General features: G+C 33.9%; 2 protein-coding genes across 3 annotated transcripts in view; one reads left to right on the top strand and one right to left on the bottom strand.

The window, feature by feature from the left end:
• SCN9A (sodium voltage-gated channel alpha subunit 9) overlaps window positions 1–27,377 on the top strand; it is a 180,535-nt gene that overhangs the window by 46,429 nt on the left and 106,729 nt on the right. The window contains exons 2-4 of one of the 2 annotated variants that reach the window (XM_015110280.3): window positions 23,459–23,766; window positions 26,417–26,535; window positions 26,892–26,981. In XM_015110280.3, coding sequence (XP_014965766.2) covers window positions 23,509–23,766; window positions 26,417–26,535; window positions 26,892–26,981 — 467 coding nt within the window. In that variant the 5' untranslated portion in view covers window positions 23,459–23,508. Of the gene's footprint in view, window positions 1–23,458; window positions 23,767–26,416; window positions 26,536–26,829; window positions 26,982–27,377 lie in introns of those variants that run through there. The other variant, XM_028830806.2, reaches the window with a different exon arrangement.
• On the bottom strand, window positions 17,687–18,958 carry LOC708045 (L-lactate dehydrogenase B chain-like). Its single transcript, XM_077957142.1, has one exon. It carries the CDS (start codon window positions 18,903–18,905, stop codon window positions 17,901–17,903), a length of 1,005 nt encoding a protein of 334 aa, XP_077813268.1. The 5' UTR covers window positions 18,906–18,958; the 3' UTR covers window positions 17,687–17,900.

Here is a 27,377-nt window from a genome sequence, read left to right as displayed (position 1 = left end):
TGTTCCCCTTCCCGAGTCCAAGTGATCTCATTGTTCAGTTCCTACCTATGAGTGAGAACGTGCGGTGTTTGGTTTTCTGTTCTTGCGATAGTTTGCTGAGAATGATGGTTTCTAGCTGCATCCATGTCCCTACAAAGGACACAAACAGGAACACTTTTACACTGTTGGTGGGATTGTAAACTAGTTCAACCATTATGGAAAACAGTATGGCGATTCCTCAAGGATCTAGAACTAGAAGTACCATATGACCCAGCCATCCCATTACTGGGTATATACCCAAAGGATTAGAAATCATGCTGCTATAAAGACACATGCACACGTATGTTCATTGTGGCACTATTCACAATAGCAAAGACTTGGAATCAACCCAAAGGTCCATCAGTGACAGACTGGATTAAGAAAATGTGGCACATATACACCATGGAACACTATGCAGCCATAAAAAAGGATGAGTTTGTCATGAGTATATTTTGAAACGGATTTTACCCTTGAAGAATTTGATCCTTTAATGAAACAGGAGAAATTATATGTACTCAAGGAAGGGAATAAAAATTCATTGCAACGTTCTTTTTTGTCAGTGGAAAACATTTTTAAAAGTTGTAGATCAAAATATGCAATCTAATCCTGAAAAATAAAAAAGAAAAACAAGTTATGTCATGAAATATGGTATTGTGTTCTTTAGCAAAAGAGCAAGTCCCAGAGTTAACTCTACGTCAATACATGTTCAGAAGTCCAGCTTTTAAGGCTAATATTGAACATGTTCAGTAAGCTGGACTTATAAGTTGGACTTCACAACATTCTCATTAATGAATGTTCAAAGGAGTAAAGAGAAAAGTTGAGTGTGACCACTATGGAAGAGATGGTACATTGTAGGTGGAACATAGACTCTAACTATAAGGAATTTTATAAGCCAACTCTGCAAAACAAGGAGCTGTTAATGAAAGCCAATCATCGAGGAAATTTTCAGAGAAGAAATCTGTAATTTACGTGCTGATCATTTATTTTAGATAAACAATGAGTAAATGTTAAGATTAAGACTGTTCTGTAAATATGTTTCCATTTATCTCAGAATGCATATAGACCATTATAAATAATGCAAATTTAACTGACTGTGTATTCTTTTTGCTAACTCTGGTAACTCCACCTGGAGGTAAGGAAGAATTATCTTGTTGAGGACCACTGGTTTAGACCAAGATAAAATATTATAGCATTCTTACAATTATTATTTAATCACTTTATTATACTATTTATATTTCTTAAAATAAATATATTATTGCATTTGCCATATTTTCTTGAGGACAAAAATATTTTGAAATGTAATAAAAAAAGAAAATTTAATTTTAAAATATTTTAGAGTATTGAAAGTTTGTTTTATTGTAGCAAGTTAGCATCATCAAGTTGCTTATTGAAGGCTTATGGTCCTGCAAGATTAAATAATGGGCTTGGTTTTGTTATATTTACATCTGTGATTTCATTTTTAAAAACTGAGAATAATAGTGTAGAAGATATAAAAGCGGTATGTATATTTAAAGTGAATTTTAAGGATGGACTCAGTCCATAACAAAAGTTTTTGACTGTGGATATTGCAGAAATATTATTAATAAAGATAATGAGCAAAATCATATCTATTTTATAATATAAGAAGTAATATGATAGGAACAATATTGAAATGAATTCTGCATTTACAGACTGCATTATGTTTCTTTTAAATTACTACTTCTGAGGTCAAGTGATTAATTTTCAGGTAATTCGGAAGAAATGCTTTAATCACTTAGCAAAACTGCCATAGCCAAAAGGAGCTTGTTTTGAGCATAACCTAGTTCCCACAAAGTGAGTCAAAAGTAATTTCTCATATTAAGCAAGGATATTGATTACAAACAAGAGAAACAAACACTGGCTGTCCCAACCAAATGGAGATTTATTAGAAGTTGTTGGGTGCTCATGCATTCATTGGAAGGCTTTGGGAAGCTAGAGCAGCTGTATAGGAAAATGAGCTGACAAAAGGGAAATCTGGAGGCTATTTGGCAGACCCAGCTGGCTAGAACTACTGGTCACTGCTGCCACACAGGACTCTACCATAGCTGTACATAGACCCAGCACAAGGGAATTTCAATAAAACCTTCCTTTATTTGGCATCTTTCACCAAGTTCAAAGTAAAGGGCAAGAGAATCCATTTGAATAAGCTTAGGAGATGGTGGCCTCACCACAATAACAGGAGTGGAATGGAAATACAGTCACTTTAGTCACTTTAGCTTTCCATGGCAAGTGTCAGGGCTCTGACTTCCATCACCACTACACACAATGGGAAATACCTGTTCATTCTAGATAAGAAGAAAGATTGGATGTTGGATAGAAAAAAAAGTAGACATATAATTTAGATTATATCATATGACATTCTTTGTCATTTTTGACTTTTTGTATTAAAGTAGTGATGGAAAATTAGTGGAATATGAAACAAAAGTCACAAGGATGAGCAATAAAATCAACAGAAATTATATTAACATTGAACAAGGAACTATAACAAAGTTTTGTCATACCAGAAACAAAAGTAGAAAGTATTATTTCTCAAAGAAGAAGACATGCATCTCTTGTAGCACTATTAAATAAATTATTGGATAGTGTAATCGTCCAGTGTATAAAGAAGAGTGAATCATATGAATACATTGAGGAAAAATGTTAGGATGTCTTGCTTATTTGCCATAAAATGGCCAAATACGTTGAGATAACGAACTCTTCATACGTCACTACATTGAGGATGTTGATAACACAGTGGTTGGGTGTTATCGATTTAGAGTATGTAAGATTAGCTTCTGAATAAGGACGCTGTACAGGCTCTGATATCTTACAACTCATATATGAAAGAAACTTGATGGAGGTGTTCCCAAATTTAACAGTAATACTGAAAATTTACATGCCATTACCAAAAACAAGTTGTAAAACTCAGAGAAATTTGCTCAACTATCAGTAATGAACATACACACACTACAATAAGTTGTGGAAAAGAAAGACTAAATTTTTCTATTTTCTCCATTACAAAATTGATACAATGTAAAGGGAAGATCAAAGAGAATGAAGCCAAAAATGAAGGGAAAGTCCTAAAGAAATGTGCTAAGGAGTAAATTAATAAAATTTTGGAATTTATGGTATTGGTTAGTTATTTTTAATACAGAGGCAACTTATTTAATTTTTGTCCTCACTTTTAATAAACATTCACTTTTCTATTAATTTGTCTTTTGTACCTAATTTGTACTTGTATTTTGCATTTTTTCTCAACCTTCTCCCCCAGTTGTATAAGCCACAAGTCCATAAAACCTGGATCTGTTTTTAGGCTACAGTAGGTTAGATCAGGGGTTCCCAACCCCTGGGCCACTGACAGATACTGGTCTATGGCCTGTTAGGAACCAGGCCGCACAGCAGGAGGTGAGCAGCAGCCCAGTGAACATTACCACCTGAGCTCTGCCTCCTGTCAGATCAGCCTTGGCATTAGATTCTCGGAGAAGTGCAAGCTCTATTGTGAACTGCACATGTGAGGGATCTAAGTTGCACACTCCTTATGAGAATCTAACTAATGGCTGATCATCTGAAGTGGAATAGTTTTGTCCCAAAACCTACCTACTGCCCTGGAAAAATTGTCTTCCATGAAACCAGTCCTTGGTGCCAAGAAGGTTGGGGACTGCTGGATTGCCAGGTGTTATCACTAAGAGAGCAAATAGGTAAAATGTCTGGTAATATACATTTGAATATTATGCAGTAGTTAGAAGTACAGATTAGATATACTTACAACAACATGAATGCTATAAGTACTTTAAATCATAGTGCTTAGTAAATAAAAACAAACAATGAGAAAATTTATGTAAATTAGAGATTCATGTGTACAATATTCAATTTTCAAGAAAACAAAGATATTCATAAACACATTATAATGGTTGCTAAGCATGGGAATGAGAAACAGGTAGAGTGGCAGAGAATGGGATATGGGGGCAATGGAGAAAAAATATTAATAAAAGGAGGCTTTGCATGGCCAGTGACAACAAAGGGCCACGAACTGGGAATTTAACCCTGAACTTGAGGTTAAAAAAACCTAGAATGCAGGAACTTTCGTTGCTATAATCCACAATACAAGTAAGTTATGATTTAACATTGAGAAGGAAAATAAGCTTTGTGCATACTTTTAAATTTTAAATTAGAATAGTTTGAAGATTATACAAATACAGGAATAGAAAATTTAGAGAGTTTATGAAGCTATATATTTCAAATTCCATGGAAGGACAAAGCCAAATATGATTTGTTGTTGTTGTTGTTGTTGTTGTTTGGAAAAGTTGAGAGGAAGTGAGGACAATCAGACTTGATGACAAAGTCAAAAATGAAGGAGACAGCTCCTGGATCATAGCAAACTATTAACATGAGAGGGAGGAATTGTAGGAGATATCTGTCATAGTACAGACCAGCAAATTTCTACTCATCTTCCCTCCCTGACCAAAATCTTTCTTCCTAAGTCCTAGTTAGGTGCCTTTTCTGTGTGTTCTCATTGCTCTCACATAGTTGGTGCATTGTAATTGTTTACCTGCTGGTTTTCCCCAACAGACTGTAAGCCCTAGAGAACAAGGATCAAGGCCGTCTAGTTTGTATTGTGTCCCCAGCACCTGGCACCTTAAAAATATTTGTTGCTCTTACCTCCAAACAACAACAACCCCCCCCACAACAACAAACAACAAAAATGGATAACAATGTGAGATGGTAGATATGTTAATTTTCTTTACTGTGGTAACCTTTTTTACTATCTATATGTATCCAATAACATCATGTTGTATACCTTAAATATACACAATAAAATGTATTTTAAAATATCTGTTGAAGAGCAAGTAAAATGAAATGAACATATTAAAGAGATATCAGTATAATATTTCACACATGTGACCATTATTTGTATAACTTGCTGCGGGGGTAAACCTTAAAATCAAGATTACCTTTATTTTGTTTTGGTAATTTGAACATAATATAATAAATATAATATAATAAATATATATAATATAATATCATATAATATATTATATAATATATTATATAACATAATATAATATAATATATGCCATATTATATTATAATAATATAATATAATAAATGCCTTATTATATTTAGGCATTTTTTGCTTTAATCTTTTGTAGTTTAATAAAGAAAAATTTCCAAAATGTATTCTGTTAATTCTGATAGCATGCTATTATGATGGCATTTTAAACAACTAATACAAATAATAATGATGCAGATAATCAATTTAACTGATGGCTGGTCACTTAAGATCACTTTCTAATTTTCAGTTATTATAGGGTCTTTCAAAATAAGGCTACTTTTGTAAAAAATAATTTTATACTATATTGTACATTAAAGGAATTCATAGACAGTGTTTTCTACACAACAGAGAAAAAAATTTATCTAAACCTGAGAGCAATTACTTTAGCAATTAAAACCACTCAAATGTTGTAGACTAAAATAATTGAAAGTCAAAATAAGATTAATGGAAATATAGTTTTCATATACAAATAATGGTAAGGGATTCAAGAAAATAAAAATTGGACTTAATGCATTTTATCCTATATAGTTTTAAAAACCATAAAACATAATCCTTATTGCATTGTATAGTCCTTTTTCACCTTTGTAGGGTTCATTTTTCCTTATATGCAAACAGACGCCTATTCTGATATTCTTCATTTCTTGCTGCATCTCTATTCTATTTGTTTAGGATCTTTTCCTTCTGCCTAAATACTTCCTTTAGTGTATATTTTAGTACAATGATTAATTCTCTTAACTTGAGTTTTCGGAAAAAGAAGTTTTTAAAGACATTTACATTCATCTTTTTAACTTTACATTAAGGATAACATACTTAAATAAAAATGCATATATCATGTTCTCACTTGTAAGTGAGACACATAGAGGGGAACAACACACACTGGAGCCTTTCAAAGAGGGTAGAGGGTGGGAGGAGGCAGAAGATAAGGCAAAATAACCAATGAGTACTAGGCCTAATACCTGGGTGATGAAATAAACTGTGAAACAAACCCTCATGACACAAGTTTACCTATGTAACAAAACTGCACTTGTACCCCTGAACTTAAAAGTTAAAAAAATGCATATATACTAAAAATATAGTTTGATAAATTCTTCACAAATGAAACAAACCATGTAACCAATACTGGGATGAAAACACAGAATTCCTTCACTCTAGAATAATATTTTCACTCTCTCTGATGTTCTAGGGTTTCAGGGACTACAAAGGCTACAAAACCAAATGACAGGTCTGCTTTGTTCCAAGCAATGTTACAGGCTAAAGATACACTGCCTGTAGGATTTCATACTCTTAAAAGTTCCCAGATACATAAAATTATACTAATTAGTTAAATGAAGCTGTGTATTTATGGACAATAGTTAAATTGTGACCCAGATGAGTGTACCTAGCCCCTTGTTAGAGAAAGCTCCTTAGTATCCATGAGGTATGAAGGATATCTAAGAGTTATCAGGACTAGAGGTCTGGGGACAGTTATCCTGGCTCATGCAAGTCTTTTAGTGAAATGGCCTGGACAAATTCATAGTGAAGATAGGCAGTCAATTGATAAGATTATATTATATTTGACTTTATTTCTAATAAGATTGTAAAAAAAAACTATATTATAAAGTTAAAAGCAAATTGAGGTGTAGTGAGGAAAGAGGATTGTACAGATTCATAATTGCTGGCTCAATTCCAGTGTTTTTACTCTACTTAAGTGTATAGATTTGGTTAAATTTTTAAATTTCAGGTAACAAAACAAATAATATGGTAATTACTGAAATCCCTAAAAACCATTGTTTTTACTGAATCTAGACTAGGGGAAGAGTAAGATAAAGCAACATAAGTAGAATGTTGGCAATTTTAAAAACTGTGCCAGGTACAGTGGTTGACGCCTGTCACCCCAGCACTTTTGGAGGCCAAGGAGGGCAGATCACTTGAGCCCAGGAGTTCAAGACCAGCCTGGGCAACATAGTGAGACCTTGTCTCTACAAAAAATGTTTTAAAAAATTAACCCAGCATGGTGGCACGCACTTGTAGTCCCAGCTACTCGGGAATGTGGGAGGTCGCTTGAGTGCACGAGGACGATGTTGCAGTGAGCCGTGATCGCAGTACTGCACTGCAGCCTGGGTGACAGAGTGAGACCTTATGTTTATAAGAAAATTTGTACCTTTCAAAAATTATAAACTCAAACTTTCTGCCCATGTTACAGCTGCCTCCCTCTGTGGTATAAACAGAATATTAAATATTGTGTTTATTTTTATCAAAATAAGGCAGAAATTCTCAAGACAGAAAATGAAAATTTTGTAAAGGGGTTTCACAGACCTTTCATTGAATATTAAATGCAATGCTAAACAATATTTGAAGATAACCCATAGTGGTCCCAGTCTTCAGCCTGAAGTCAAAAATCTTTAGTTATCTGAATATTCTCAAGCTCCAAGACTTATTAGGATGCTATTTAAGCAAGGTGCAGGATTTCCAAACACTAGTGATTAATGTATGAATTCTGCTTACTATAGCACTGCTGTGCAGCCGCAAAATCTTTCAGAAATGCTCACAATAACTATGGCTTACTTTGATAAAGAATATTCACTAGGATGGTTAGTCTAATATACTCTCATAAAAAAGGAAAAGTATTATGAGGTGGTGCCGGGAACTTGGGTCCTATTTGGCAATTTCTCCAAGGATCTCTCAAAGGTAAGATCATCATATATCTAAGCTTGCCTAGAACAGTCCGAGGTCATTCCTGCTGTCTTGGTATTTTCTGTATTGTGTGGCATTTATTCTTGACAAAAAATCCTGGCTTCGAACATAAATGCTATAGACATCCTGCCAAGCATTGAATCAAATTTATAAGTGTAACCCTGACAGCTAGGGTAGAGCTGTCTATTTCCTTCCTCCAAAGATGTTATCAGGTTTTTAGATTAGTAAAATGAGAAACTACTGAGATGCTCTTATATTATAATTCAAGGAGCAGATAGGAATGGATATAGACTCGGTTTAAGTATTATTTTTCCCCCATATTCTCCAGATTCAATCGTTTCACACCTTTGACTTTCTTATCTAAACTGTAGAGCTATTCAGTGACTAAATTGCACTTCTTATTGTCTTTGAATGTTTCAGCTTTATCTTGTTACTGACATATATATTTTTCATTATCTTGATATTTCACTTATTAAATCTGAGGCTAGGTGTAGGAAGGACACCAATATTTTCTTGGTGCCAAGACATAGAACAGAGTTTCCAGATCCATCTGGAAATTTTTCTGTTTTCATGGGAGAGGGCCTATAAGAGTTCATACTGGAAGGGAACATTGCCTCTCTCATCTCTCCTGATGACATATTTCTCTTTTATCATGGATTTCTTATGTTATGAATAGATAAGTTATGAAGGTGATATTACTGAACATAGGAGAGTAATTTAAAATATTATTGACAAAAGGGGTTTTTGTAGTTATAAGCCAGGGTTAAGTGTATCCTTGTCAGCCAGAGTGGAGCTGTATTTTTGTCTTGCTCTGATGTTATCAGGTGTTCAGAGCTCAGTAAAATGAGAACTTCAGAGTAAAATACATTTCTTTTATCTCTATGTTACCTCACAGTTCCTAAAGTAACACAGAAATCAAAAGGCAGCCTTTTGTACCTTAACAGCATCATGAAGATGGATATGTAATCAAGCTTCAATTTAACAACTTAAGAGATATTTAGTATGCTTACCACGGTCGAGGGAGTTAAATTGTACTTATTCTAAAAGAAAATACACACAGAATCCCTCATAAGTGTATTTTTTTTAGCCTATTATAAGAAGACATAATGACTCTCAAGTATAATTAGGACTCAGACATTGTGACTCCAGGTTAGTTCTATGTTTATAAGTTGTAAGCTCACTCCTGACCCAGGAGAGTGCATTTATAGAAAATTATCCTCCCAAACATGATTACTTTAAGAAAACTGATCGGCATTTCTAATGGATCTCCTATTGATCAAAGCAATGTTATTTTGTACTGTGTAAACTATATTTTTTATGTATTAATTGTAATTCGTTTTAATTAAAAGTGTTTCAAATTTATAAGTCTATTATCACTTAGGTATATTATAGATAATACAGATAATGGCAATGCATTTACTTGATAAATTCAAATTCGCTGAGATATTATTACCTTTATTTAGTATTAGAATAATTCTACACCTATGATTTCCTTTTGTTTAAATAAACTTTTGTCTTGGAATAGATTTATGGAAAAATGGTGCAGATAGTAAGGAGAGTTTCAATATACCCTGCATCCAGTTTCCCCTATTATTAACAACTTATGTTAGTATAGTGCATTTGTCACAATTAATAAAACCATATGATACATCATTCTCATTAACAAATGCCCTTACCCTATTCAGAGTTCCTTAGTTTTTCACTAATTTCCTTTTTCTCTTTCAAGATCTCACCCAGGCTACCACATTACATTTAACCGTCATACTATCACATCACCTTAGGCACCTCTAGGCTGTGGCAATTTCTCAGGCTTTCCTTGTTTTTGATGATGTCGATAATTTGAATGAGTATAGGTTAGGTATTTTGTAGAATGTTCTTGAATTGGGATTTGTCTGATATTTTTCTCATGATTAGATTAAGGCTATAAGTTTTGGGAAGGAAGATCACATATGTAAAATGCCATTCTCATCACATAGTATCAGTGGAACACATTAACAATGTGAGTTATCGTTGTTGATGTTAACTATGATTTAAAGATACTTTTGGGGTTCTCATGTTCTGATTCTATGGTGCCTTGAGAATGCTTTAAAAATGAATGGTACTTCAGTCAAAATTTTACCTGCAGGAAAAAATCACTATGTATTTCTAGAGAAGTGACATTTTCAAAGCAGTGTTTCATTTGGCAACAGTTAGCATCAATAAAAATGTATTTTTTATTTATCTTTACATTTGTCCACTGTCTTAAATAATTTATACTGACTCAATCTCATTCAGATTTTGGCAGATCTTCAAAATGATTAATTGGACCAATCTAAAATAAATAAATAAATTTATTTATTTCTTTTGAGATTGAGTCCCGCTCTGTGGCTCAGCCTGGAGTACAGTGGCACGATCTTGGCTCACTGCAAACTTCGCCTCCTGGGTTCAAGTAATTCTTCTGTCTCGGCCTCCTGAGTAGCTGAGATTGCAAGCACCCGCCAGCATACCTGGCTAATTTTTGTAATTTTATCGATATAGGATACAAGTTATTTACAGGTAAGAGGTGCAGTGATGGAATGCAAAACACAGCCTGAAATTATTAGAGTTGTGAACGTGTGGCATGTAGTATTTTCCTGCTCCTTGAAATAAGAAAATATCATATCATAGTCCCTCTAATCAAGATTAAAGAAACAAAAAATTAAACACTACTTGCTTTCTACAAGAAATGTCAAAAGTTATCAAAGGAAACCTACTCTTTAAAGGAATTATCTGGCAGATATTTTTAAGAAAATAACTTATTCTCTTAAATAAACATAGCTTTCATATATAAGATAAACATTAATTATTACAAAAGCACAACACATTACAAAATTATATGGACATAATATGCACATACTCTACCCGAGTCACAATAGAGCTGGCACTCTGAAACTAATAAATCATTCGGGAACTGCAGTTTAGAGTATTTAGAACCTGTTATGTGGCCAAGAAGGTAATAGAGGCCACTGAGACCTTTTCCAGTCTAATATAATGGGCATAACTCACATTTTTCCCTTTTAGTTATTAGGTAAAAATTAGTGTTGGTGTTTCCTTCAGTGATTTTTAGGGGATTTACAATTTTTACTGTGAACACCTAGGGGAAACGCGCTTCCCACCTCATCCTATAGATTTTCCCTATGTGAAGGGTTTTCATAGAAACTTGGGGATGAAAGGAAGTCCCCCAAATAATTTTCCTGATGTCTGCTTCCAGTATTTGACTTCAAGAATACTGTTTTCCAAGTAGTATGTTCAGAGCCATACCAGGCACATAGAGTCTCTAAAACTCTAGAGAGATTGTAATATTTCTTTGTTTGAAGGAAAGAATCATTCTTGTGTTCTGTTCAGGGACTATATTAATGATATTTAAATGTTTCTCAGAAGATAAACCAAGTGTTGGAATTTATTTGCTTTTGACCCTGTTCAGCAATATTCAATGAATAAAAAAGAAAAAAGTCTTAATGATAGTTCCTGAGCCACATAACTTTGTCTAATTAAAAAATATTTTGCAAGTCTTCATATAAAGTTCAAAACAACAAAGGTGATATGGTGGGAATTTTCTTAAGAAAGGAATTTCTGCAGCACCCAATCCTTTGAGCAATCAACATTCATTCTAGAGATACTTTTGTATTGTTTAAAATTACATTTTACAAAATAACTAATGTCCTAAATGCCTCAACATTTTTAGAATCAGAAAGGTTGCTTAACTGCGATGTCCAAGATCACTTAGCCAGTAATTGGTGAATCCAACATTCAAAACCCAGGCTTTCTAGCTCCCGGACTTGTCCTTGACTCACTACTCTAAACTAAATCTCTGTTTAATATTACATGCACATATGAAATGTTTCATGTTTAAAAGGCTAATACATTCCTACAAATGGAAATATCCTCATTTAATATAATTAATATATTTTTAATTATGGAAGCATGATGAAATTATCCAAAGCAATGAATTAAAATCAAAGGATGAGACAAGTTAATAATCTTACAAGATCCATGTATACATGTTCATTATGTGGAAAACTCTTCCTGTTAAGCACTTCATATACAGTTAACCATCACAATCTAAACCACTCTTCAGAGCATGATTATTAACTCAATTTTTCTAACTAGGAATCTTAGGCTCAGAGAGGTTATGTCATCTCCACAGGGTCAACAGCTCTAAAATGTGGAGCACAAATTGTAATGGGAAAGGCCGGGATGATTATTGAGCTGTGAGCCACTGAAACCAGTGTGAATTGTTCTGTACTGAATAGAAGTACACTTCAAGATATATACTATAACTGTTGCTGAAGGATTTTACTCATTTTACATTGGATCAAATGGAAATTGAGCTGTATATTAAAGATTTTACAAAAGCTCCAAATTAAGAAGAAACTATACAAACTCATATAAAATGAAAATTTATTTTTTAAAACATGTTTTCTAAGTAGGGTTTCATAAAGTGATACAAATTTTTAGTTATTAGGCTGATAAAATAAATCTATTTCTTTTAGTATCTTTGTCCTTTCTTTTTGAATGTTGTTATACATTCCTGAAAGTTGGAAGATCAGCATTTTAAAATAAATGCTGGGAAAGACCTAATGTAACTCTGGATTATTTTACAGCATCAATAGTTCTTCCTTCTTGCTTATTGCTTAACAACAGGTTGTCTGAGGACGCTTTAGAGCTGACAGGTTTGGAGGATGAGGGATGAGTATGAGCAAAACTCTGAGGAGGAGCACTGCATGCCTCAAAAGAACTTGGAGAGAATAAGAGATACCAAAAAATAAAAGTAAAAATAAAGATTTTGCCAGGCTATAATTGGAATGAAGTAATATAAGTGACATGAATGATGCTTAAAATATTGAGAATTAAAAGTAAATATTAAAACATTGAAGAACTTTTTTTTTTCACTTATAGCTGGGAGTATGCTAAAGGATCGAGGGTATTTTTATTATACTCTTATCCCTCTTTTTCTTACCCTTTTTGGTTTATCATCTTCCTTCTCTCCTTCAACCTCTGTTTTTTTCATTCAGTTATTCCCCTCATTCCAACTCTTCTTTCTTTAATTGAACATAATGGAGATTCGGAGTTCAAAATGTGTGTTGTTTCTATTGAATTGATTATTTATTGATTATTTATTTATTTTGAGACAGGGTCTCACTCTGTCATCCAAGCTGCAGTGCAGCGGTGCGATCATGGCTCACTGCAGACTCAACCTCCCCAGGCTCAGGTGATCCTCCCACCTTAGCTACTCGCGAGCAGCTGGGACTACAGGCACAAAGCTCCATGCCCGGCTAATTTTTGTACTTTTTGTAGAGACAGGGTTTCACTGTGTTGCCCAAATTGTTCTTGAACTCCTGCCCTCAAGTGATTCACCCTCCTTGGCCTCTGAAAATGTTGGAATTACAGGCACGAGCCACTGTGCCTGGCCTATAGAATGGAATTTATTTTTATCCTTTCCAATTTTAAAATGGATAACTTCAAAGTTGTGTATTTTACGTTCATTGTCTTCAAACCAAACAAAATCCAAAAACTTTTCTACTTTTTAAATTGAATTTTCTATCTGTTTTTGAATAATAAAACCTGGTCATTAATTTATGTGTACTCATCTGATGTTTTTTATTTAACATAATCAAGTGGAGGGTTTGCATTAATATTTTATGCTTTTTAAAAGTAGACATATTTATGCTCTTCCCTAAAACTTTTATTTCAGCATTACTTAGATAAGCCCTGGCAGCTGTATTTTTTTAAGTTACACAGATGATTTTTTTTTTTATATACCCTGGTCAATAGCCACAGTGGAATATACTTTCATTCTGATATATACACTCTTGACAACCATAGGGACAAATGATACTTAACTGCATTTTTTATATTACCTAACATAAGTGAAAGAGATTTTAAAACAGTAGTATTTAGGAAAACAGCAGATAATAAGACATTAATTTTGTGTTATGGGTTACTGGTATTAAGTATCATGTAATGCCCACATCTCAAAGCTCATTATGGAAGAATTGGTGTCAGATAACAGGAAGATTGATATTGTTGAAAACCATGCATTCAGCAAGGCAGCCATAGGTAGCACCCAATGAAGTGTTCAGTATTCATCCAAGCAGAGAAAGTAGAAGACACAATCTTTATTGTAACTTTGAGTGTTTGCAGTGTGTCAGATGGTCCCTTGAAGAAGAAATATTAATAAAATGAATTGCAAATTGTCTCCAATTTACCTGAAAGAGATCAAAATAATGTGTCTAAATATACGGTGTTTGAGAGGTGTAGAGTCAGTCCATATTTTTCAAGCCCAATGAACGTAACAGAACAGTTTCTACTTAAGCAGGTGTTTGTTGGTTTCTTTGGCTCAAGAGAGAGGTATAATATCTTCTATTTCACAGCTTTTTAATCATAATAATAACTATTATAAAATTAACAAATGCACATGGTAACTAATTCAAACAATTTTTGCTTTATCCCTGTAAAGCCATTCTCTGGGGAATAATCACTTCCTGCTTTTTTTAAAAAAAGTGTTTCTGATATTTTCCTTTTTATCTCTAAATAATATGATTATGTCTCATTTTTTATTTCATCAACTTATGTAATGTTGTCTAACTTTCTAATTTGAAAATGAGGAATTTATTTTATTTATGTAAACTTTTCTCTTTCTTCTCCATTCTCAAATTCCAAGCAGTTACATTTTTATTTCTAAGAAATTCTATTGGTTGGATTTATACCTTTAAATAGAATATACCTGAAACTCCATTTCTTGTTACTCGAACGTTAGCCGGGATGCACTGACTGCCTTCAATGTAAGATAACGGGTCAGCTCTCCAACTTTTCCCTCACCTCTAATCCCCCTTTACCTCTCAATTTTTGTAAGCTATTCCATTACTTTTACATTGAAAATATTTAACACATATATGTGTAGATCTTGTCTTTGTGTAAATAAAGTTCTATAATTGCACTTACATTTTATATATGCTTTGGTAATTGACCCATTTGTGAGATGATTAACTGATACAATTTAACAAATTATAATTATGTAAGTATTTTTCATTTTAAAACAAGTAATATGGTTTGATCTAGAGAAGAATTTAAACCTCTCATTCAACCTCTGCTACTTGAAGAACACATCAAACTCAAGTAGATTCTCTGCTTCAATTCTACCAGTTGTTCAAGTTCATGCCATATTTTGAATTGATTCCTATTTGGATAATACAGCTGTTTATGCTTTCTGAAGAAACAAATTCGCTTTGCTTTTATTCACATTATTTGCAAAACAGTCTTGTATTCTGTGTGCTTTAGAAGTACCTTTTTTTTTTTTTTTGCTCTACCTTAATGCAAAGTAACTTAAAAGAAAGATAAAAAGTAGTTACATTTTGAATTTTCTTACATCTAGAAATACGTTTTGTTTGCCATCACACTAGATAACAGGTTGTCTGATAATAGAATTTGATTCAAAATATTTTCTCTCATCACACTGAAAGCATTTATTGTGTTCTAGTGTCAATTATGGCTAAGGAAATTTTAATGGCAATCTAATTTTCATTCTTTTTAGTTAATTATCTTATTTTTGGAAGCTTACAAAATCTTGTTTCTATTATTAATGCTCTAAACTTTCACAAGAATGGAACTTTTAAATTGATCTTCTTTTGTACTTTTAGCCTGATGACTCTCCGTGAATTTTCTGCTATTACTTTGTTTGTTATTTCCTATCTACTATTTGCTGCTCTCTTGAGACTGATGTTGAACAACATGGATTGTTCTATATCTTCTAAGTTTTATTTTGAGTTTTATTTTGTACTTTTTTAATTTTAAAAATTATTCTAAAAGATGTAGAAAAATCTAAGATATAGAACTCCATGAATTTTTACACATACATATATTCCCATGTAACCATCACATAGATCAAGGTATAGAACATTTCTAGTACTTGAGAATGTTCACTTATGCCCCATTCTGGTAAAGTGTACCTTTTGGGTAAAGTGAAAGTTAATTATGAATCCTCTTTTTCAGCAAGCATTCTACTGAAATTTTTGTTTTCACAAAGCATGACCTTTACCCAGAATTGATGTTGTTTTTGGTAGCCTATATATATATATATATATATTTTTTTTTTTAACAAAGGATACTTGGTCTCCTCAAATTTCTCTAGGAATACTAACTTTAACTTCTCAATATCCCCCAATGTTTGGGTTTTTTTTTTTTCTAAAGTTATAGGTTTGATCTGTTCATCTTAGTCTTTCAATTTTATGTTTGGTAGATCTTCATTACCAATTTATTATTGATTGTCTATTAATATTTATGGAAGAAAGGCCAGGTTGCTGTTGGCCAGGTTTGCATTAGTCTTTATATAGGTCTGTTTCCCAGATAAATCCTCTCTTGAAAGAGAGGGATGACTGAAAGGTCTGCGTACGTACATGCATGGTGTATTGATAAGCAGGCTACATTTTAGGATGTATGGATGAGGAGTAGGCAAGGGAGTCACTTTTCCCTTGACTCCACCCTGATTCTAGTTAAAATGGACATGGATACCCTGGGAGTCCTACCTGAATTAATGCATATATTATCCTTTTGGTGATAGCTTGGAGATAAACCACTCTGCTACATATTTAATATAGAGAAGGAAGTGGGAAAGTGTTTTCTGCAACATTATTGAATAATCCATGGATTAATCAACTTGTTTTCTGATCTATATCACATATTTATCATAGAAATCTGTGACTTCTTTGCTAGAAAGAAATTCTAACGTTCTCAGATGAGTATTCCAGACTGTAGCTTCTGCTTTGATCTCCTCACTGGGGTAATCTTATGATTTATGAAAACTTATTTTGTCTTCCTCTGGTTTTTAGTGATATTATTAAATGCTTCCCTACTGTACATCTTTGTTTTTACTGCAATGGAAATTTGAAGACCAGAGAGTGTGATAAACACATGGGATAAACCATTGTCATGAACTGGGAGCTGACATTGCTTTGACTGGAAAAATGTGTGAAGAAAAATAGACAGATGCTAGATAGACAAATACATGATATGATATTTGGACAGACATAGATCCATAGATTGATAAACATAGATAAGACATATCTATATATGTGTGTCTGCATACATAGAAAATAAGAAAGAGTTCAGAATAAATATTTCCATATTGGTTTTAACTATAGGAAATCTTAGATACAAGAATAACACATCCATTTTTTGATTTTAGTACTTGCCTAAGTATTCTCTAATATGAGATTAATGGTGAGTGTGTAAGACAGTAATGAGAAAACAAAAGTATTACCTTTATATGCAACATTGGGATTTCATTCTAAAGAAGGTACAATCATAATAATGTTAATAAAAAGTGGAAATGTGGCAATATATTTTTCAAAATTGTAAATTAAACATGACAAGAATAAATATTGATTGATTTCATTAACTATATAAAATTAGGCCAAATAATTTTAAGTGATTTTTTTTAAAGTATATTTTCTTCTGGATAGAAAAACATGACATTTTCATTGTACAAATTTGAAAAGTAAAGTATAAAGAAATTCATAAATATAATCCTTAATCTCTTAACTAGGGCTAACCTTTGTTAAATGCATTGTGTATATAATTTCAATTTAATATCATTTAAAAATTGTTATTAATTTACATCTATCTGTGTGTATAACCTACATTCCACTTATTATGCTTATAATATTTTTATAATTCATTTAATTCATTAAATAGTCTCTGAAAGCTCTCTTTCAAAGCTGCTCAGTATTTCATTATACACTCATTTCTTCATTTAGTGTAACCCTTACTGTTAGGGTAAGGGTTTGGATTGATTATAATTTTTCAATGTTACAAAAACTTTGTAGTAAATATCTTTATACATGTTAGAGGACACCTGAGATTATTGTCTTTGAATAAATTCCTAGAAGGAAAATTATTTGCCAATAAAAATGAATTCACATATTTAAGTTTTCTTTTTTTTTACACTACAATAGTTACTTTTATTTGTTCAAGAGCTCATATTGCAAGCATTAAACCAAGCATAGGCTTTGATTCTATGAGCCGAAATTCACATATTGAAGAAGATCAAAGCAAACTGCGATCCATGTACACAGATGAAAACTAAAGGCTCAGAGTTAATAACATTGTAGTTTTTAAATTTCTATAGCCTAGAGCCCAGTAGTTACAGGTCTTTTAGGTCCTTCTGGATGTCCCACAGGGTATCCGCACTTTTCTTGAGCTGAGCAACTTCATCATCCTTTAGCTTCTGGTTGATAACGCTGGTTAATCCTCGGGCATTGAGGATACACGGAAGGCTCAGGAAGACTTCATTCTCGATGCCATACATCCCCTTTACCATTGTTGACACGGGATGAATCCTGGATAGATTTTTCAACATGGATTCAATAAGATCAGCCACACTTAATCCAATAGCCCAGTTGGTATATCCTTTTAGCTTGATGACTTCATAGGCACTTTCAACCACCATCTTATGCACTTCCTTCCAATTTTCACTATCATTGTCCGTTCCCATTTCTGGATTCAATTCCTGGAGAGAAACACCTGCCACATTCACGCCACTCCATACAGCCACACTTGAGTCACCATGTTCCCCCAAAATCCATCCATGGCAGCTGCTGGGATGAATGCCAAGTTTTTCAGCCATAAGGTAGCGAAATCTAGCAGAATCCAGATTACATCCACTTCCAATCACGCGGTGTTTGGGTAATCCACTTAGTTTCCAGGTAACATATATAAGAATGTCCACTGGGTTGGAAACCACAATTATGATGCAATCAGGACTGTACTTGACGATCTGAGGAATAATGAATTTGAAGACATTAACATTTCTCTGCACCAGATTGAGCCGACTCTCCCCTTCTTGCTGACGGACTCCTGCAGTTACCACTATAATCTTGGAATTGGCAGTCACAGAATAATCTTTATCTGCCACGATTTTAGGCGTCTGAAGAAATAAGCTCCCATGCTGCAGATCCATCATTTCTCCTTTAAGCTTATCTTCCAAAACATCCACAAGAGCAAGTTCATCAGCCAGAGACTTTCCCAGAATGCTGATAGCACACGCCATACCAACTTGTCCAACACCCACTACAGTGATCTTATTGTTTGGGACTGTTGCCTCTTCTTCCACAACTGGTGCAATGAGTTTTTCCTTAAGAGTTGCCATTTTGCACAGGAGGGAGAAGGCGCTGGAGACCTCAGTAACAGCAGTGCGGAGAAGACAATGTCCATATTTAAGGTTTTTGATAGATATTACAAAATTACCCTCAAAAAGTCTATACACATTATTTATTACTGTCATCCAGACAGGCGACAGTGATTTCCCCTATATCCTCTCTAATATCACTATTACTTTTGTTAAAATCTTTGCTAATGTAATAGGCCAAATTTGATTCCCCATGTTTATTTTAGTATTTGTTTCTTTGATTACTAGAGAGGTTTGATATAGTTACAAGTGTTTATTAATCATTTGTATTTTTAGGTAATTATGTTATTTACTAAATTTTGTATTATGAGATCTATTATTTTAATATCTTTATTCATTAAAGAAAAAGCACTTCATCTGCCATTTGTATTATACTTTTCTTTTTATTTTGTGGATGCTTTCCACTTTTAAAAACCTTCATTCTTATGAGATTAAATCTAGCATTCTTTTTCTTTTTAGATTGTGCCTTTGGTGTAATGCTTTACAAGTCCTCTCTACTCTCACATTATATAAGTATTCATTGTCACTTTTTTAAGAATTTTTGAGCTTTATTTTTCCATTTAAATAGTTACTCCACCAGAAATCGCAAATCTTAAACTAAATACCGGACTGATGAAAACTCCTGTGGCCTGTTTATCCAGAAGACTAAGGGAAGAGGAAAGAAGTTGTAGTCACACGTAGGTCCTCCCTCATCATTGCATATTCTTTGTGTGTGTTGGTGAAGTGTGAGGCTCCATTTTTACTTATGTTGCCCTCTGTCACCCTGTCAGCCCATCATCTTGCCACCCCACTGGCCCTGTACAATAACTTCCAAGCAAACTCAGATGCCAACTAAAGCTGCTCTTCTTCAAAGCTATAAAACTAGTAAAATGAAAGGAAGTTTCACCTCTCCAAACTAGAGGATGAGGATGAAATCTGATCAAGGTCTCTTCAACTTATATTTCACAGACCATGATGTTAAGCAGGTTCTTAGTGTCTTCCTTTAATTTAGCTTGATCAGGGAAATATTGCCCATGCATGGTACCACTAGCATTGACCACCCTTTGCCTCTGCTTTTTGTATAAACTTTAGTCATTCTGGAGCTGTGTTGAGCATGTGCATGGGGGTCAGTAGAGACAGAGACAGAGGAGAATAGGAATATTGGAAGAGTCGAACTGATAATGGGCATCAGAGTTCACAACATCTGTGTACCTAGATTTTTCTCAAATAATTATTGAAAGAGGTGGTACCCTCCAATTGAATGCAGAATCTACCAAAACACCAGTTATTCAAGCCAATTTTTCTTCAAGAGCCACGTTATGTCTACACTGAAAGTGTAGTGAGGCAAGTTATCCCAACCTCTCACCTTTATGATTTTCAAAAGTGTTGAGGAATCCCCAAAGCACAAGTGGCAACTGCTTTGATTTGATTCATTGATTTGTTTCCATTTTACTAAATCTCTTCCTATTCTGAGGACAATTTTCACATATTTTATGATCCAAAATTATTAATGCATATTCATAGTAGTTTTATTGAGGTATAATTTACACACCATAAAAATCACCATTTTAAAGTGTACCACTCAGTGGTTTTTCGTATGTTCAGGAAGGTATGCAACCATCATAATTACGTAATTTTAGAATATTTTTATCACCCCCAAAGAAGTCCCATACTCTTTAACCGTTAACCACATAACCATCAATAGTCACTTCCTATTACACCTAGCCTCTGAAAAAAAAAATACTCTACATTTTGTTTCTGGGGATTTGCCTACTCTGTACATTTCATAAGATGGAATCATATAATATGTGACCTTTTGGCTCTGTGTTCCTTCACAGGGTTTTCATCACATCCATGTTGTAACATGTACCTATACTTCATTTGTTTTTATTGCTAAATATTAATTCAGTGTGTGAATATCCCACGTTTTTATCCATTTATTCATTGGTGAGTAATTAGGTTGTGTTTACTTTCTGGCTACTATGAATAATGCTGCTGAACATTCATGTAAACCTTCTTGTGTGGACATATGTTTTAAATTCCCTTGAGTCTGTACCTAGTAGTGGAATTGCCAAGTCATAACTTACTCTTTACCTTTCAGAATCATCCTACTTTTGAATGTGTACATGCAGTGTCCCTTATTTTTCACTACATTCTTTAAAAAACTTTATGTTAACTTTGGTTTCCAACAAAATACAGGCATAGTTCATTTTATGGGGCTTTGCTTTATTGCACTTCAAGATACTGCATTTCTTACAAGTTGAAGGTTTGTGGCAACCCTGCATTAAGCAAGTCTGTCAGCATAATTTTTTCAACAGCATGTGCTCACTTCATGCATCTGTGTCACACTGTGGCAATTCTCACAATATTTCAAACTTTGTAATTGCTATTATTTATTATTACTATGTATGTTATGGTGATCTATGATCAGTGATCTTTGTTGTTACTATGGTAATTGTTTTGGGGTGCTATGAACCACATCCACATAAGACAGCAAACAATCATTAAATGTCATGTGTTCTGTTTCAGCATTCCTATCTCTCTCCCTTTCCTCCGGCTTCCCTGTTCCCTGACACATAGCAATATTAAAATTAGTTCAATTAGTAACCCATTCCCATCCCTAATGTTCCAGTAAAGGAAGAGTTGTGCATTTCTCACTTTAAATCAGAAGCTGAAATGATTAAGCTTAGTGAGGAGGGCATGTTGAAAGCCAAGACAGGCCAAAAGCTAAGCCTCTTGCACTAAATACTCAGCCAAGTTGTGAATGCAAAGTAAACATTCTTGAAGGAAATCAAATGTACTACTCCAGTGAACACACGAATGATAAGAAAACAAAACAGCCTTATTGCAAATATAGAAAAAGTTTTAGTGATTGAGATAGAAGATCAAACCAGCCACAACATTTCCTTAAGCCAAAGCCTAATCTAGAGCAAGGCCATAACTCTCCAATTATATGAAGGCTGAGAGGTGAAGAAGCTGAAAAAAAAGTTCAAAGCTGGCAGACGGTACTCCATGAGGTTGAAGTAAATAAGCCATTGCCATAAGATAAAAGTGCAAGGTGAAACAGCAAGTGCCGATGCTGAAGATGCAGCAAGTTATTCAGAAGATCTAGCTAAGATCATTGATAAGAGTGGTTACATTAAAAAACAGATTTTCAATGTAGGTCTAACAGCCTTCTACTAGAAGAATATATTATAGCTAGAAAGGAGAAAACAATGCCTAGGTTCAAAGCTTCAAAGAATAGGCTGACTCTCTTGTTAGGGGAGAATGCAGTTGGTGACTTTAAATTGAAGCAAATGCTTATTTATCATTCAGAAAATCTTAGAATTATATTATTATTCAGAAAATTAAACAAAAATTATATTATTTAATTATTCAGAAAATCTCTTATGGATTATACTAAATCTACTCTGCCTGTGCTCTATAAATAGAACAAAGCCTGGATGACAGCATATCTGTTTACAGTGTGGTTTATTAAATATTTTAGGCCCATTCTTGATACCTACAGCTCAGGAAAAAAAAAAAAGATTTCTTTCAAAATATCACTGCCTATTGACAATGTGCCTGGTCACTCAAGAGTTCTAACAGAGATGTACAAGGGCGTTCATGTTATTTTCATGTCTGCTAACCCTATCCATTCTGTAGCCTATGGGCCAAAGAGTAATTTCAACTTTTAAGTCTTATTATTTAATAAATACATTTTATAAGACTATAGCTGCCATAGATAGTGAGTCCTCTGATGGGTCTGGGCAAAGTAAATTGAAAACTTCTGGAAAGGATTCACCATTCTATATGTTATTAGACCATTAATGATTTGTGGGAGGAGGGCAATATACAAACATTAATAGGAAATTGGAATGAGTTGATTCCAACTCTTGTGGATGACCATGAGGGGTTTAAGACCTCAGTGAGGAAAAGAACTGCGGATGTGGGGGAAATAGCAAGAGAATTAGAATTAGAGGTGGAGCCTAAAATTGTGACTAATTTGCTGTAATCTTGTGGTAACTTGAATGTATGAGGAGTTGCTTCTGATTGATAACCTGAGAAAGTGGGTTCTTGAGATGGAATCTTCTCCTGGTCAAGATGTTATGAACATTATTGAAATGACAGCAAAGGATTTAGAATATTACATAAGTTTAGTTGATAAAGCAGAGTCATGCTGGAGAGTGGTGCTACCAAAGGCATTATCATAAAGACTTTGAAAAGAGGAAAGTTGAGTTGAATTGCCCCAAAGGTAAATATAGATGAAAAGAAGGGGAATTTAGGAAAATTTATTCAGGAAATTGTCATTTTTTCCTTTAAAGCTGTGTAGTGTAAACTTCAAATTTCTGAGTATAAACATGGTTAGAAGGCATGAAAAATAAGTCCGGCCTATTGCCTGACACATAGTAGTCCCTTAACAAGCTGATAAGTCTATGAACATGTTACCTTTTGTGGTCAAAACTAAAAATCTGTTTATGTTGTTATTATTATTTTTTAATGTGCCTTTCTTGGCAGGCAAATAGTTAAGTCTTAATTTCTTTGTTTCCATCCAGGCCTCTTATGTGAGGAGCTGAAGAGGAATTAAAATATACAGGATGAAAAGATGGCAATGTTGCCTCCCCCAGGACCTCAGAGCTTTGTCCACTTCACAAAACAGTCTCTTGCCCTCATTGAACAACGCATTGCTGAAAGAAAATCAAAGGAACCCAAAGAAGAAAAGAAAGACGACGATGAAGAAGCCCCAAAGCCAAGCAGCGACTTGGAAGCTGGCAAACAGCTGCCCTTCATCTATGGGGACATTCCTCCCGGCATGGTGTCAGAGCCCCTGGAGGACCTGGACCCCTACTATGCAGACAAAAAAGTGAGTTTATTTTGACTTCAGTGGTCGGTTTCTGTTGACTTCCTTCTGTATAAAAATTATTTTAAATTGAGATTAGTGAAATTTAGTGAATAACTATATCATGATGAGAATGTTAAATTAAATATATATAGAGGATATTCAGAATATGTACTTTTTCAAATTTTACATTGAAACTGGTTCTGGCATTGGCATACTACTTTTAATTTTTTTTTACATCTTTCAAAATTGTTTAGTATAATGTTTAGTATAACATAGTATACATTGTTTAGTATAATTGTTTAGCATAACTTTTTTGGACATGACACAGTAATCTGCCAAATTTTATAGTCATACCTATTTTTTCCTGCTAATAATTAACTCTCGTGTGTATGCAGACCCAAAAATCACTTAAACGTTTTTAATGCAAATGAAAATTGCTAATTTCAATTTTAAAACACCAACCTAATTCTTTTTATTAAAATTTCAAATACAAGGTAACTTGATCTTGCCAAAACAATGTAGTAGGTTGTGATTTTTCATGTTAGCTCGGATGACCTCTGGTTTATAAAGTCTCCCTGGTAATTTTGACAGTCATGTGACCCTGTTCCCTCTTCACTCTCATTCTTCCCCGTTTATATATTTCTGTATGATATCTGTCACATCTTGCCTTAAGTAGAGTTACTTTGTTCTTTTCATTTTTCTAGGAAGTACCTTGAATAAAAATCTCATGCCATATTTTTGTTCAAACTCCTTTTCATTACCTGTTATGATATAGTTTCTCACTAAATATGTATTAGTTCCTTTTTTTTTTTTTTTTTTTTTTTTTTTGAGACAGAGTCTCGCTCTGTCGCCCAGGCTGGAGTGCAGTGGCGATCTTGGCTCACTTTAAGCTGCGCCTCCCGGGTTCACGCCATTCTCCGGCCTCAGCCTCCCAAGTAGCTGGGACTACAGGGGCCCACCACCACGCCCGGTTAATTTTGTTTTTGTATTTTTAGTAGAGACGGGGTTTCACCATGTCAGCCAGGATGGTCTGGATCTCCTGACCTTGGGATCTGCCCGCCTCGGCCTCCCAAAGTGCTAGGATTACAGGCGTGAGCCACCGCGCCCGGCCGTATTCGTCCTTTTTACACTGCTATAAAGAACTACCTGAGACTGTGTAATTTACAAAGAAAAGAGATTTAATTTGCTCACAGTTCTGAATGGCAGAGGAGGCCTCAGGAAACCTACAATCATGTTTTAAGGCAAAGGGGAAGCAAGGCACATCTTATATGGTTCAGGAGAGAAAGAGGAAGGAAGTGCCACACTTTTAAACCCATCAGGTCTGGTGAGAACTCACTCACTATCCTGAGAACAGCACTGGGGAAACCGCCCCCATGATCCAATCTCTTCCCCCCAGGCCCCTCCCCTGACACGTGGGGATTACAATTCAAAATGAGATTTGGGCGGGGACACAGAGCCAAATCATGTAAATACAATTGCAGAAAGAATGGATGAATAATTTTTTAAAAATACAGTGTACTGAGATTTAAGACAAAAAGGGTTGTACTTGAGGACTAGGTATTAATTTTAAAATAATTTTCGATGTAAAAGTGAATTTTACATTAAATTGTATTTAGATATAACTGATATAGTGAAAGGGAACAAGGAAATAAAAAGATACCTGAAAATAATAGACTCTGGTTTGTTTTCTTGAGAGAATACTGCCACATTCAAATAAAAAGCCTGACTCACAAACTTACCTCCCGAATACAGTGAGAAATGCTTATTGCCTGAAACCTACTGATAACCCTATATAAAACTTAGAAAATCAGTGTTTCTCAGATAACACAAGTCATCTCCCTGCCAATGGGAGAAAAATGAGGCAGGGATTTGAACTTTGTCTTTCTGATTTCTAAGCCAATGCTTTAGGTTGTTTTAATATTTTGTGGTTACTGCTATTTGTTTTTATTTCTTAACTGAATACTAAAGCTATGGAAAAGGACACTTGTTATGGAATGGCTACAATAACATTTCAAGAATATTTGCTTCTATTCATGTCATTTTTTAAATTACCATGGTTAGTAAGTGAGGAATCCCCTTAATTTAAGTCCCTTTTAAGAGCTAATATTAGTATTATAACTAAAATAAAGAAATTGAACTCAGTGATTGGAAGGATTTCTTCCAACTCTGACATTCCTTAAACTTAGGAAAATATTTTTTGAAAGAACTCATATTTTGGAACACGTGCTGCTAACCATGACAATTGCCAGCAAGTATTAAAATTCTCAAGGTTTTATGATAAAAATGATAGAGATAGCTAGTTTCTATTTGTCTTTCTTAAAATGCAATGTAATGGAAGGGAAAGAAGTTGTGCTTTAAAATAACTTCAATAGCCACAGTTATTGTTACTGTTGAAAGAAAGTGAAAAATATAAAATACAGTATTTTGAAAGTTCTAAGTAATACATGCTAACAAATAGCTCAATTTTTAAATTTACTATGAAGAAATGGACTTGGAATTCATTGGCCGAGGTGACATTGATAGACCATTGATGACATTGGAACCACATTGCTGGTCTGATGGCAGTGTTTCTTCAATATCACACTGCCATGTAGAAAGGTAAACTGCTGATATTGATGTGAAAAATTGATGTTTTGGATTCTCAATTTCATCCTGTTTTCTTTTTCTGCAGACTTTCATAGTATTGAACAAAGGGAAAACAATCTTCCGTTTCAATGCCACACCTGCTTTATATATGCTTTCTCCTTTCAGTCCTCTAAGAAGAATATCTATTAAGATTTTAGTACACTCATATCCTTTTCAAAATGATTACATCCAGTGTTACTTCATGATGTGATTTTTGCGATTTTATTCAAATATAGATGTTACACCTTTTGCACCTTGAAAGACTCTGGTTTTAGTTTATTAATTTCAATATTATTAATATAATTTGTCATGGGTCTCAAAGAAGACTGGGAGAGTGGAAATATTAAGATTTTAGGATATGTTACTCTTATTTATTACTTTCTTGTTCAAAGAGACAAAATAGTCTACAAGCTCATTTAGAATTTTTTTCCAAGGAAAAGTTGTAAGCATGTCAACAAGTGTCATCCTCAAATATTTCAAATTCACACTGTCATCTCTTTTTTTCCTTGATTCTAAGCTACCTTATTCAGCATGCTCATCATGTGCACTATTCTGACAAACTGCATATTTATGACCATGAGTAACCCACCGGACTGGACCAAAAATGTCGAGTAAGTCGGTATAAGTACATTTTAATATAGTTTTCGTATTATCATTTCATCCTTTCTTTTTCCTGCTAGGAAGTTATTGCATTTATAAAGATGGGGAATCTTTATCTTCCCATGTTATATGCTTGCTTTTCTTTCATTCTTTATCTCCTCTATGGTATTAACCTGCCAGATTAGAAAAATTAGATGCTGCAGTGTTTTCTAGAAGAATGAACTTGTCAGATGCTCCATCCTGTTCTTAAACATGTTACATATATTTTATTCTTGGGTGTATGTTTTATAATTATATGGATGTATTTTTAAATAATTGTTTTGGTGAATTTTTGATAGAAGCAATGTAGGAATTTTTTAGGCAGGTCTGAGACCTATATTCTTAGTTATTTCAAGTACCTCTTCTTT

This window comes from Macaca mulatta, chromosome 12 (genome assembly GCF_049350105.2).
Source record: "Macaca mulatta isolate MMU2019108-1 chromosome 12, T2T-MMU8v2.0, whole genome shotgun sequence".
NCBI classification, from domain to species: domain Eukaryota; kingdom Metazoa; phylum Chordata; class Mammalia; order Primates; family Cercopithecidae; genus Macaca; species Macaca mulatta.
The sequence above is the reverse complement of the archived record's forward strand: the minus strand, read 5'-3'. Positions and strand labels throughout refer to the sequence as shown.